This window comes from Pseudorca crassidens, chromosome 9 (genome assembly GCF_039906515.1).
Source record: "Pseudorca crassidens isolate mPseCra1 chromosome 9, mPseCra1.hap1, whole genome shotgun sequence".
Taxonomy (NCBI): Eukaryota; Metazoa; Chordata; class Mammalia; order Artiodactyla; family Delphinidae; genus Pseudorca; species Pseudorca crassidens.
In genome coordinates, this window is record NC_090304.1 from 41322433 (window position 1) to 41337060 (window position 14628).

At 34.7% G+C, this 14628-nt stretch overlaps 1 protein-coding gene across 1 annotated transcript in view; it reads right to left on the minus strand.

Annotated features, from left to right (window-relative positions):
• PDE3B (phosphodiesterase 3B) overlaps positions 1-14628 on the minus strand; it is a 176157-nt gene that overhangs the window by 56564 nt on the left and 104965 nt on the right. The window contains exons 2-3 of the mRNA XM_067749800.1: positions 12259-12309; positions 2792-3040 (exon numbers count right to left, since the gene is read on the minus strand). Of these exons, the coding sequence (XP_067605901.1) occupies positions 2792-3040; positions 12259-12309 (300 nt within the window). The remainder of the gene's footprint in view (positions 1-2791; positions 3041-12258; positions 12310-14628) is intronic.

Sequence of the window (14628 nt, forward strand, 5' to 3'; positions counted from 1 at the left end):
TTAACAATGATTAAAATCGTTATCCTTCAATATGCCGTAAAAGATGGTCCATGGAAATATCAATACAAAGTACAGCTGACCCTTGAACAACTCGGGGGTTAGGGGCACTGATCCTCTGTGTAGTCGAATAATCTGGGTGTCATAAATAACATACAAGTGGGCCTTCCCTATGCAGGCTTCCTCCATATCCGGATTCCGCATCCGCGGATCCAACCAACTGCAGATGGTGTAGAACTGTAGTATTTACTATTGAAAAAGATACGGGTCTGAGTGGACCCACACAGTTCAAACCCATGTCATTTAAGGATCAACCATACATTTTTAGCATGTATAGGAGAAACAAAATATTTTATTCTGAAAATCTGTCAATTTTACTCCAAACATAACATTCTATATTGTTCTTCTATTTATCTTCCTCCAACTAAAAAATGATTTCTGAACTCCCTATAGTTTAACCAAATTTTTTTTCTTTTGTACATTTTATTCCTAGTTTTATGAGAAATATGCAACTGACAATTTTAAAAGTAGATATGAAAGATTTACCCTGAAAAAAGACTTCAGAGGGCAAGCTTAGGATCAGGAGTGATCCCTATTTCCTAATATATTTTCAGTACAATGCTAATGTACATAGATAGAGGTTAAACTGCAGAATTCTGAGCTACCTTTTGAATTAATGACAATTAAATTCAGAACACCTTTCACATTAAGAATATTTTACCCTAATTTTTGAAAATATTCTCCGTTAATCCAAATGTTAAGCAGAATATTCCATTTTTGACCATTGTGAATAGGTGTTTTAGTGAAATTGACATTAAACAGTTTCTGCTTCTTATAAATTTCCCCTATCAGCAGACACAAAACCATCTCAAAGAGATAAATACCATTTATATTTAAGTTTTCCCAAGGATGTTGATTTTTTAAAGGTTCAATGTTAGTTATATTTACATTGAAAAAGTTGTTTATGTAACATCCTTTCTGACTATAATTTAGGTCCATACAATCTTTCTTAGTTCTTAATACACGTATAAGACATTTACATTAAATGATCTGTTCTAACTCCCTTTTCCTTACTAATTATTTTTTCATAAATGCTCTTGCTCTTTTCTGAAGTAACATCAGGCTTTTTATATTCTTTTCCAAAGCAGAGATAAATTAGATAAGAAATTCAAATAAGAAATTTTAAAGAACACAAAGAAAAGAAATAAGGGTTACTTCCTGGTTCTTATATGACTTATTCCTATCAGTAAATTCTAGTACTCAAAATAAGCCTTATTACCTAGAATGTTCAGGAAATGAGGAATTAGGCATCCTATTTAATTAATATTATTGTTTAAGTGTTTCTAAAATGTACAGTACACTTTTCTACATAGTAAACGTAATAACAAACATAATACTGATATCAATGTGATTTTTTTTTTTTTTGGCCTCGTCATGCGGCTTGTGGGATCTCAGTTCCCCGACCAGGGATTGAACCCACAGCAGTAAAAGCCCAAAATCCTAACCACAAGGCCACCAGGGAATTCCCTCAGCGTGATTTTTATCACTAAGATTTTTAAGAATTATTATTTTTTAAAATTACTATTCTAAACATCAGATATCAATGGAAAATACAAAGGAAGAACAACATAGCAAATGAAAACTAACTCAAGAATATATTAGTTATTTTATTGATGAATTTATTGCTATCCCTTTTTGTTGCTTGTGATTAACCTTTCTCATAGGTAGAGTGCTAAAAAAAAAAAAGCCATATAACTTAATTCCCATTGGGTTTTGTGTAATGCAGGTGCTACTCGATACACTTTAAAAATAAAAGCATCACATAACTACCTATGATCCAGATTTGTGAACAATAATTATCAAAAATTTGCCCTAATCGGGCTTGCTTAATTTTTCAACACTTCTATACAATAATGCTGAGAATTAACAGAATTAACTGATGATCAAAGTCTCTCCAAAAACTATATTTAACTTTTTCTAAGCTCTAGATCACTATTACAATGAACAAAATTAACTGGCTTGAATTTCATCTTCTCTCAGTTTCTTTAGCTAGTAGAATAAAGTAGTTAAAATAATCTCTAAAATATTTCTATTTTTAAAGTTTTATGATCTCTGCTACTGGTAAAGGTATTGATAGTCAAATAAAAGAATTAAAAGCAACCTGAACAGACATAATGTATACCTATTTAGAACAGTATTTATTATTTTCTAAAGGAAATCCTATTTTGAATCAGTGATATTTAAAGAAAAATTAATCCCATATCTACTGATGGAAAAGTCAATGCCTATTGGGCTATAGTAATCTCCAGTGGGTAGGCGGGAGGTAAGGAGACACAGTTCCAAAAAATGTGAAAATCAGTTTAAAATAATGCTGTGTAATTTCATAAAATGAATATTATAATGATCATTTTTCTTCGTTTAAAAACAATTTCTGGTTTCTAAAGAATAAAATAGAATAATGACACAATTTGAATACTAGTTTGCTGTACAGCCTGAAATTAAATTTGCCTGTTGTTCTCTACTTCTTAAAAACAATAACAATAAAAAAATAGTTGCTACCAATGAAGTTATAACTGCTAATTACAGCAATATTATTTAGAATAAAAACTGAATACTTGCTTAGAATTATTTGAGATTATGACTACCTCTGAAGTCCCAAGCAACTCAATGTACTGGAAAAGAAGCTGGCCCTTTAAAAAGAAATTCTATTTTATGCAAAATTTAAAGGAGCAGTTTTAATTCAAAAACATTATTAAACGTGATAAACAGGGCTGGCTGATTACTGTATTTTGACCTTGTGAAGTTTTCTATCTCCTTTGTCGGCTGGGTCCTCTATTTCAGAGCAGTGATAAAATCCAGGAAATGGTGTGAGAGGATTAATCTTTGGCCTACAGGAGCCAGAGAAAGCACCCATCAAGCTACTGATACTCCGGAGGGAAGAAATGACTTGCGGGGGAAGGGTTGGGTCAACCAGAAGATCTGACACCATATTACGAGCCTCATTTAGCACCGAAAGATCAACTCCACTTCCACCTCCAGAATTCTAGAAAAGAAAAAAAAAAAAAAAACCCATAAAATTATATGTGTTACACAGAAAATTTAACATTTAAGAAAAACTTAACTCTAACAATGACTAAGTACTTGAATCCTATTAAATATTAATTTTCATTTATTTGGACTTGGCATAAATGATATATCAAGTGGTACGATTCTAACTTTAAAATTTTTGATGTTGATATAACAGATATTGTGAACTTTAATTTTTTTTCTACATTTTTCATTAGTGTATCTCATATTTAACGGTATTCGTTAATGACTTCCTTATAACTAGTATGGAACCAGATTTGTGTTTCTTTCAGAATCTATAGTTTGGGCATTTTATTAATTTATTAATGATTCTCTTTCCTCTATGTCAAAATTTCTTTCAAACATATACAGCATTTCTTTTATTTACTCCTCACTTAAGAGGCAGTCTAGCATAGTGACAAGGCTTTGTTGCAAAGACATCTGAGTTGGAAATCTAGACTTTAGCCCTAACTGCATGACTTGGAGCAAGTTATTCAACATCTGAACTTTTCAGTTTCTTCACTGTAAAATGGGGATAACAACTACCTCATTAAGGGCTGATATGAGAATTAAATCTGATAAGCTATGTAAAGCACATAAAGCAATGCATGGTACATATATTTAAAATGCAATAAATAAAACTATTATTATCCATATTATAGAAAATGATGAGATAAAAAGGAGAAAAAATGGTGTCAGAGTTCAAAGGAGATAGTGATAACACTGAACTGAATAGTTAATATGGAAGGAATAACAGGACGCTGGACCCTTAAAAATGGATAGGAAATACATTTTTTAAAATTAATATTTCATTGATGAATATATATGATTTTTACTTTTTGAAAATATATATTATGTTCAACTCAATTACCCACAGAAATAAGTACACTGATAATCAGAACAGTGAATTAAATGTTACTTTTGTTTGTTTTCTTGTGCCTTGAATTTACATTTGGGTGTGTTCGTAAGTATTCAAAGTATTCATTGAGTTCACTGTTTATTAATTACCCTCAACACATTTTGAAATTGAGAAATGTTATGAAAGTTAGACCAACAATTAGCTTAGTAATGTCTTTGCTCTTTGTGGAATTCTTTTCTTTTCCCTTGTGAAGTATTATTTTGTATTAGCTTTTATCTTAAAACGTCCTCCGTTATTGGGCCATAGCCCAGCTATTTCTAGTCTTTATAAGCAAACACCTCTCTCTATATGTCACTGTAGATATTAAGCATACTTCTGACAGATAGCTTCCCCTAACTTGAACTACTGAACCAAAGTAAATGAACCAAACCAAAATCACTATAAAACTACCCTTGCATATGTTGGTCAAACCTATACCTCCACAAATTGTGTATAACAGTATCTGTTTTCCCTCACCCAAATAAGAAATCTGTTGTCATTTGAGTTGGTGTTCCCTTATATGCAGTGTGTCATTTCTCTCTGGCTGCTTTCAAAATATTTTCTTTGCTTTTAGTTTTCAAATGTTTAATTGACATACCTCAGAGTAGATTTGGGGCGGGGGGCACTGATCCTATTTGGGATTCACTCAGCTTCTTGAATTTGCAGAATGACATCTTTTGCAAAATTTGGGAAGTTTTCAGCCATTATTTCTTCAAATACTTTTTCAAACCTACTCTCTCTCCTTCTCAGACACTGATGATATGAACGTTGGATCTTTTGTTATTGTCCACCAGGTCCTGAAGGCTCCTTTTGTTTCCATTTATTTTCTCAATGTTGTTCAAATTGAGTAAATTCTACTGATCTATCCTCAAGCTCAACAGATTCTATGCTCTATCAATCATCACCACTGTACTGAGACCATTTTACAAGTTTTTTATTTCCTTTATTGCATTTTTCAGTTCTATAACTTCCCCTTTTTTTTTTTTGGTAACTTCTGTTTTTTTGCTAAGATTTTCTATTTTGTTTATTTGTTTCAAGAAAATTTGTAATTGCTTGTTAGGATGTTTTTATGACGGTCGCTTTAAAATTCTTTGTCAGACAATTCCAAATCCGATCATCTTGGTGTTAATCATCGACTGTGTTTTCTCATTTAAGTTGTGATTCTCCTGGTTCTTGGTATGACAGGTGATTTTCAAAATTTTATCAACATTTTGGTAACTGTGCTAGAAGACTCTGGGTCCTATTTAAACCTTTTATAGTAGGAGGTGGTCTTCCTCTTTAGATTTAGCACCAAGTCCTAGTCTACTTTTTCAGGCTGTAGTTCTAATGAAAATTTAATTCTCAGGGCATTCACAGTGGTATTTTCCGTCTGCTTGATTTTCTCCTGGTGCCACTAGGGTTTCCACTGGTCCCTGCTGGTGCTGCGGGTGAGAGTTGGTGAGGAGCTTCCTCAGGTTGGGCTATCTGATGCCTCTAGGTCGGGGAAGGGAGTCTCCAAGCCACAAGGACCGAGAGCACTTTCTGGGCTAGGCACCTGTGTTGTGGAGACCTGGCCACCCTCTGTCTCATTGGGGAAGGGGAGTCTCATGCCTAGTAGGGAATAACCATACTTCCCTGGCCACTTAACGTCAATGGAGTTCCTGATCAATTCCCCCTTGGTGTTGTTGGCAAGACTCTCATTCAATTTTAAGGAAAGGAAGAGCCTACCTGCATCATGTTCTGTTGTTAGGCTGGGAGTCTGCATTACCCCAACATCTGCTGTTGGGTGACAGTTATAAAGACACCCTGTCACACTATGTTGTTCCTCTGTTACTGGGGTCCCTAATTTCTCCTCTTTGCATTTTTCAGAGTTCTCCTTTGTTCGCCTCTTGCGTTATTTCCAGAGTTTATGCTGGTACTTAGCAGAGAGTATCAGGGAGAATTAAATCTGATGATACATGCAGAACACATAAAGCAATGTATAGAATATATAGGTAAAGGGCAATAAATATTATTATTATGGAAAGTGGTGAGATAAAATGGTACCAGAGTTCAAAGAATATATAGATAACTTTAATCTGAGTGATTAACAGACACATCATGGTAAGGGTGGCATTTGAGCTGAGCTGTTCATTTGGTAGGATTTTACTCAGAAAGATTAGGAGAAAAGAATTTTTGACAATAAAAACAAACAAAATTTATTTGGGGGAACTCATTCTTCAAGAAGGAGAGAGCATAAATAAAGGTACAAAAGTGGTGAAATAGTGATGTACAGGGAACGTAAAGTTTTTTAAGTATAGGCTATATGTATATACTTTTTTTTTTTTTTTTTAAAGAGCAGTGGAAGATAAGGTTGGAGAGGCATGTTGGAACCAATATTTGATAACATCAGATTCCAGGCTAAGGAATATGGACAATGGAGAGTCATGGATTTTGAGGTGGTCAAAGAGAAATAAAGCAAGAAAAGGAAAAAAGTGATGGAAGGTATTAAAAAGAAGGCAGTACTTATGATGTTAAGACCTGACAAAAGTGTGAGAAAAGAGCATTCCAGGCACACAGACTAGCGCCTGCAAAGATGCAGAGGCAGAAGCCTGCCTGGCTTGTTTGAGGAATAACAAGGCCAGTGTAGCAGCAGCTGAGTAAATGAAAGAGAAAGCAGAAGATGAGGTCAGAGAAGTAAAAGGGAGTAAAGGAAGGGACCATATTGTGCAGGGTCTTTGAAGTCCATGATTAGGACTTCAGCTTTTATTTTTGGTGAGATAGGAGCATAGTGAGCAAGAGACTGACATCATCTGACTTATGTCAGATCGAATGGAATATTCAAATTATTTGCTATAACTTTAAAAGTTTAACTTAAATTCTTATTTCCCATTTGGCTTATATTTGGCAAACTCTTGTTTTTGTACACAGAGCCAAGAATACTACATTTTAACAGTTACTGTGGGAGTGGAGGAGGGGGAGGAGAAGGTGGCTGTGTGTCCCTCAGATGCTAAAACATTTGTTATATGGCCCTTTATAGGAAAAAATGTGCTAACTCGTATCTTATACTATAATTTCAGAGATGCTTAGTATTTATTATTATTGAAATTAATATAATATCAGCTTATATTTTTCTGTGCTACTATGTACCAGGCACATATTATTATTTTAATCAGCCCTCTGAGGAAACTGGTATTACTCCCAATTTATAGATGAAGAAATAGGTTCAAAGTGTCTTAAAAGGCTTGCCTAATTTTTTAGCTGGGAGGGACTAGTTTGTATCAGACCAACTCTTCTGCCTAGAACAATAGGTCTAGAAAAGCCAAAATAAAATAGAAATAGCATCCATTTCAGGGCATCAGAACACAGTCGAGCAGCCAGGGCTTGAAAACACAAGAACCTAGAGTTAAGAGAAAAGATTAAAATGAACCCAATATTCTGTGCTACTTTTTCCTTTCACAGAATTTGCTACTGATTCATAGCTGACATGGGGCAGAGAAGATGAGAAGCAGAGCAGTTAAGAGGCTAGGAAACAGCTCTATGCTGGGAGACCAAAACTGGAATTTAGGGTTATAAAGACAGGGAGAGCTTTAAATGCCAAGCAAGATCCCAGAGAGAAGGGAAGAACAAAGATGCAAGCTTGAATTCAGAGCTGCTTTTCCCCTGAAGATATTTGCCAATCTGTAAACAGTGGCCAAGAGATGGAGAAACAAAGCAGAAATCCTCAAAAAGATTTCTATTTTGAAAGTAAAATATCGTTTTCAGCAGTCTCAATGCTGGAGAAAACCAAACAAAAGGAGTTCCGAGAAAAACACCACTAACCAAACTGTTATAAGAAGAGACAGAAAACCTGAGTAGTCCTAAAACTATTAAAGAAACTTAATAATGTAAAACTTGCCCATAAGAAAAGCTCCAAACTGAGATAGCATCACCAGAGTATTCTTCCAAAGGAAGAAATGAAACCCATCTTACCAGACTCCTCTAGATAATAGAAAAAAAGGTAATTTCCCACCTTATTTTATGAGGCCAGTATAACCTTTATACCAAAAACATGCCAAAAACATGATGAAAAACAAGAATAATAGGCCAATTCTCTCACGTAGACATAGATTCAAAATATTAATAAATAAAATCCAGTGATATGTGTGTGTGTGTGTGTGTGTGTGTGTATACTTTTTTTTTGGCTGAGTTGGGTCTTCGTTGCTGTGCACAGGCTTTCTTTAGTTGTGGCGAGCAGGGGCTACTCTTCGTTGCGGAGCACGGGCTTCTCATTGTGGTGGCTTCTCTTGTTGCGGAGCACGGGCCCTAGAGCACGCAGGCTCCAGTAGTTGCGGCATGTGGGCTCTAGAGTGCAGGCTCAGTAGGTGTGGTGCTCGGGCTTAGTTGCTCCACGGCATGTGGGATCTTCCCGGACCAGGGATCGAACCCGTGTCCCCTGCATTGGCAGGCGGATTCTTAACTACTGCACCATCAGGGAAGTCCCTGATACATATTTTTAAAAAGAAAATACTTCTTGATCAAATTTGCTTTATTCTGGGATTCCAGGGATGGTTCAACACAGGCACAAAAATAAAACAATATAATTTACCACATCAATAGAATAAATGGGGGAAAATCCAGGGATCATCTCAATAGGTGCAGAAAAAGCATCTGATAAAACTCTACACCCATTTATGACTTAAAAGAAAAAAGTTTTTAGTAAAATGGGATTAGAATAGAACTTTCTTAATCTGATAAAGGGTATCTACAGAAAACATTAGTGGTGAACACACTGAATATTTTCTCCCTGAGTTCATGAACAGGACAAGGCTGCCTACTAGTAACAATTCTATTCAACACTGCATTAAAGATCCTAAACCATACAGTTATGCAAGAAAAATGGCAAAGGATTGGAAATAAATTAATAAACCTGTCCTTATTCACTGATGACGTTATTATATCCCTAAAGACTCTAAAAGAATCCTCAGGGCTTCCCTGGTGGTGCAGTGGTTGAGAGTCCGCCTGCCGATGCAGGGGACACGGGTTCATACCCCGGTCCGGGAAAATCCCACATGCCGCAGAGCGGCTGGGCCCGTGAGCCATGGCCGCTGCGCCTGCGCGTCCGGAGCCTGTGGTCTGCAACAGGAGAGGCCACAACAGTGAGAGGCCCGTGTACCGCAAAAAAAAAAAAAAAAAAAAAGAATCCTCAGACAAGATATTAGAATTAATAAGTAAATTTAGCAAGGACACTGGATACAAGAGTCAATATATAAAAATCAACTGAACTTCTATGAGGCAGCACAAACTATTAAAAACATGGAACTTCTAAAAATTGATACCTTTTACAATATGTTTTGCAATTTAAAAAATTAAATATCTAAGAATAAATCTAACAAAATATGCATGACCCCTACACTAAAAACATTATTAAGATAAAGATGATACAGATCAGTGAAGGAATATACCATTTTCATGGATTGAAAGCCTCAGTATTATGAGATGTAAATTATCCTCATACTGATTTATAGAGTCAATATAGTCTCAATCAAAATCCTAGCAGTATTTTTTGTGTGTGTGGAAATTTTCAAGTTTATTAAAGAATAGTCAAGATAACTTTGAAGAAGAACAATGCTGGAGAACTTACTATCAGATGTCAAGACTTATTATAAAGTTACAGTAATTAAAGTAATGAGTGTGCTATCAGTGTTTCAGGAGAGACAAATTGACAAACAGACCAGAAGAGAAAGTCCTGAAACAAATCTACATATGGTCACTTGCTATATGACAGAGGTTATAATACAGTGCAAAGAAGAAAGAATGTGTATTTTGTTCAACAACTGGAACTGGGTCAATTGGATAACCATATGGGAAAAAAATGTCTTGATCTATAAATCACACCATACAGAAAAATCAATTCTAGATGCATTACAGATCTAAAGATGAGAAGTAAAACAATAAAACTGCTAGGAGGTAACAGAAGAGGGTAGACACAACCCAGAGGATAGACACAACCCAGGAGGTAGACAAAGTGTTCTTAAATAGGACACACACAAAAAAATCACTAGACAAAAAGGAAATGATTGATAAGTTGGCATAAAAGGAAGTGATTGATGGAGTACTTTTAATAAGACACCATGATAAACCACAGACAGGGAGAAGGTTTTTTTTTTTATGAATATATATATTCATGTCCAAAATACATAAAGAACTCCTACTGATCACTAAGTAAAAAGTAGATAATCAGTGGAAAACATGGGGAAAAGATCTTTACCAGAGGATATCTGAGTAGCAAATGAACATAAAAAGATTCTCAGCTTGATGAGCCATCAATGAAATACAAATACTAAAACCACAATGGATATCCTTCAACAGCTACCAGAATGATTTAAAACAGACACTACCAAGTGTTGGCAAGGATGTAGAGCAACTGAAACATCCATATACTGCTGATGGTTGGGTAAAAGTGATACAGCCTCTTTGGAAAATTATCTGGTGCCTCCTACTAAAACTGAACATACACATGTATACCCTATGACCCAGCAATGCACTCTAATGTATATATCCAACAAAAGACATCAAGAATGTTTCAGCAGCATAACTTGCAATAGACAAAAAACTGAAAAATAAAACAAATGTCAATCTGCTATAGAATGGATGAATTAACTGTATATTCATTCAATGAAACACTAAATAGAATGAGAATGGATGAATTACTACTATGTATAATAACATGAATTAATCTCACAGATAAATTTTGAAAGAAGCAAGACAGAAAATACATATGAGTGATTCCATTTATATACAATTCAGAAAAAGACAAGAAAAACTAAGTTGTGATGACAGAAATCAGGTTTGAAAGGATGCTTGGGAGAAGTTGATGACTAGGTGGGGAGCACAGGGGGCTTTTGGTGTACTGAATTCTTCATCTGAAAAATGGTCACATGTATATATTCACTCTGAGAAAATTCATCAAGTTATACAGTTATGACCTGTGCACCTTTATATATGAGCGTTACACTTCAATTTTTTTTTTGGCCATTCAGTGCAGCTTGCGGGATCTTAGTTCCCTGGCCAGGGATCAAACCCAGGCCCATCGCAGTGAAAGTGCCGAGTCCTAACCACTGGACCACCAGGGAATTCCCTATACTTTGATTTTTAAAAAAGGATTATTAGGGAGAGAAAGAGGGGTAGGAGAAGAGAGAAATAAAAGTCTGTGTGTCCACAAGCCCATGCTCTCAACCATTACTGCTTACTTATCTTTAGATTTTACCAGTAATTTAGGTAGATACTCTTTTAATTGGAAACTGAGGATCTTGGTGAATATGACTGATGAAAAAGGCCACTATTTAGGTCAAGAAACCCCAGCCCCTTTTAGGTCAGATGTGGCCTTCCTCACATCATCTGACTGTAACAGTTACACCAGAGAATAGTTTTTTCTTAATGGGCTGTTGTGGCTATTCCATTTAAAGTTTAAAAATAAGAATCAACCATTCAAAGGGGTGTTCATTTTGCAAAATTTTATGTTGGGACAATAGAAGTAATATGTCTGTAAATACAAATGACAAAGATTTGATTTTTATTAATGTTTATCTATTAGTGTGAAAAACATCAGGTTTCAAAAGCATATGAAACATAATATTACAATCTTTGTAGACTAGAATTATATAAACCATACGTTTCAATACAATGGAAAACTAGGAAAAGATCTATAAAGATATATATCAAAAGTTAACAAAGTTAACAGTTATTCCTTGATGTTTGAATGATTTTCCTTTTTTCTCCTATACTTCTATTTTTAATTCTACTGATAACAACATAAAGTTATCAAAAAATCTTTAAAAAGTACATTTTGTATTATTCCATATATATAAAGTTCATAAATAAAGAAAACTAATTGCTAGAAGTCTGGATAGGGATTTTCTTTGGAAACATAGGTAATGACTAGAATGGCACACAAGTGAGGCTTGTGGGATGCTGGTAATGTTCTATTTCTTGTTATGGGTACTAGTTATATGGAATGTTTAATTTTTGAAAATTCCTTGAGCTGTGCAATTTTCTGTACATTTATCAGTAACTCTAGGTGGAGTGAACTGGGGGAAAAGAGCCTCATATTTAATATAGATGAGCCCAGATTATATTAGTAACATTTTAAAAATAACTATTTATATGTTTGGTTTCTTACTTTCTTTTCCCTTACAATTAAAATACATTTTAAAAAAACTACCTAAATGAAGTTCTGGTTATTTTAGTTCAGCTAAAGAAAAATCTTACGGCATATAAATTAAAGTTACATTCAGAAGGTTTCTATGTCAAAAATTTGATTACAGATATTAATTATTAGTGATATCACTTATATTTACCTGATAGTGAGGTTTATACCACTGCTTTAAGTCCCAATCCCAAAGAATCATCTGGGGGAAAAAAAAAAAAAGAGTTCACTTAGTTACAAATCATAAATAAATAAATATATGTAAAGACAAAATGGAGCATCTTCAATTACAGATACCTAAAATACCTTAAAGTTTGGGAGAGGAATTGGGAAGATTAGAATAAAAAATATCTCTAGATGGAATATTTTATTAATTACACAATCTGTGATTGAGAAATCAAAAGAGTCAGGATAAAGTCACTAAACTAATCTATATTCAAAATATAGATTCAAAATATCTATTACCACAGAACTGAAAATATCAATCCAGAAGCACATCCATTCACTAAAAATACAAGAAAAATGACAAATCACCGTTCTTCCCCCTCCCTACCCTCTCCAAAGGCTCATAATTTGTCATTTTAAACCAGTGACAGTAGGTGGTGCTATTTCCTTACCAATAAGGCACTTCTGTCAAAAGCACTAAAAAGCTTGCCCTTGGTTTAGATTAAGCATAAAGGAATGGATTTATAAAAAGCTACACACAACCCTTTTGATTCACAGATAATTAGTTTTCCTGTTTTTCTCCTTTATAGATTCTCAATGGTAACTTCTTAGTACCAGACTAGTTTTTTCCTGCCCTTCTCTTCCTAGCAGGCCGTGTGGTTACTTCTCCATCTCATAGTCACTGCTCTAGAAGATAAAATTAGCTTAAATTTGGCAAGCTGTAACTGCTACCTACCATTAATCCTAAATTTCTTTTAAGTTTTACTTAAGTAATAAATAGGTCTCCTCCTTTTGCCTAAATAATTGATTATAATTGTGATTTTCTACATGGCTTTGAACCCTAGTATCGAACATAAGCCTAGTTAATTTGTAACACAATCACAATTTCTATGTACTGAAATATTTGTGTTGTTTCTTGTCCTTGGTCGTAAGGATTCTGATTGCAAAAGATCATAAAATGTTATCTACTCTTTCATTGGTCGGATATTTAAATAAGGAGTTGGCAGATTTTTTTTCTGTAAAGGTACAAATAGTAAATATTTTAGGCTCTGCAAGCCACATAAGGTCTTCCATGGCATATTCTTTGGTTTTTGTTTTTGTTTTACAACCCTTTAACATGCAAAACAAAACAAAACAAAAAAACATTCTTAGCTCAGTGGCCATACAAAAACATGTTCCTGGCAGGATTTGGTCAGTGGGCTATAGCTTGCTGACCCCTTTTAAAAATTGTCAATTGTCATTATCACCATCCTTGCAGAAGGTCATCTCTTGCCAGTAAAGAGAAACCTATCTCTTCCCAAAGAAAATCCAGACCACTTACAAAATTCATGGACCAGTACCTGCAAAATGGCTATGGTACAGCTACATGCAAAGTACATAATATATATTAGTAGACTCATCAAATTTACGCAGTATTTTATATGGCCCTAAGTGTGGTCCTCATATAATTATTTCAGGTTTTGATTTAACCAGCATAAACTCTAGATTCTAGAGACATTAATCAATGCAGTTTAAGACATTAATAACTTCCTAAGAACATTCACATTAAGATTAAAATAACCTAAAATCCCTAAATTTCTTTTATACTTGATACACACGCTCCATTTTCTGCATGCTATTCTTACACAACTGGCTTTTTAGTCCCAACTGCAGTACTTTACTTCAGTCCTGATTTCAGCCTGTCCAAGTTTCTTTGGAGAGTGGAATGTCGACTAGCCTATTCACCATTCTTCCCATCATCATGACATCTGTAAATCTGATGTTTTCTTAAGTTCACTTTAAAAAGTACAGAATAAACAGGAGTGAAAACAGAACCTCAGGATGGATCACTAAAGATTACCTATGAGATTTGCGTCTGAGTCTGCATACTTGCCTAACATACTATCATCCAATCCATACCTCCACATTTCTTCTACAAATGATACCATCAAACGGTGACACACCTACACCTCATTTCTCCTAATCATTAGTCTGAGTAGAATTTGATTTCTTGCTAACTCCAGTGTACTTTCATTAGGAGGGTTTCTTAACACTGAGTCTTCCTTGCCTCCCACTTGCTATTCTGTCTTTGAATAAACTCTTAAGCAGTAGATCAACCTTATTTATAGTCACTTTCTCTGCGATCAAAAATACATTTGCCAAAAGGCAGCAGGTCTTAGTCTGAAATCCCCTGCATATTAGGAACTGAAAAGAGATACAGTGAAAGCCACAAATCGCTGGTAGACTGCCTTCTGTATAAATTGGACAACTAGAATATTAGCGATTTTGAGAAAACAAAATTTTCTGCATAAGTAATAGAAGATGTATAATCCAGGAATCATACAGCTGCAGCTAGGTACATCTTACAGCAGTGTTA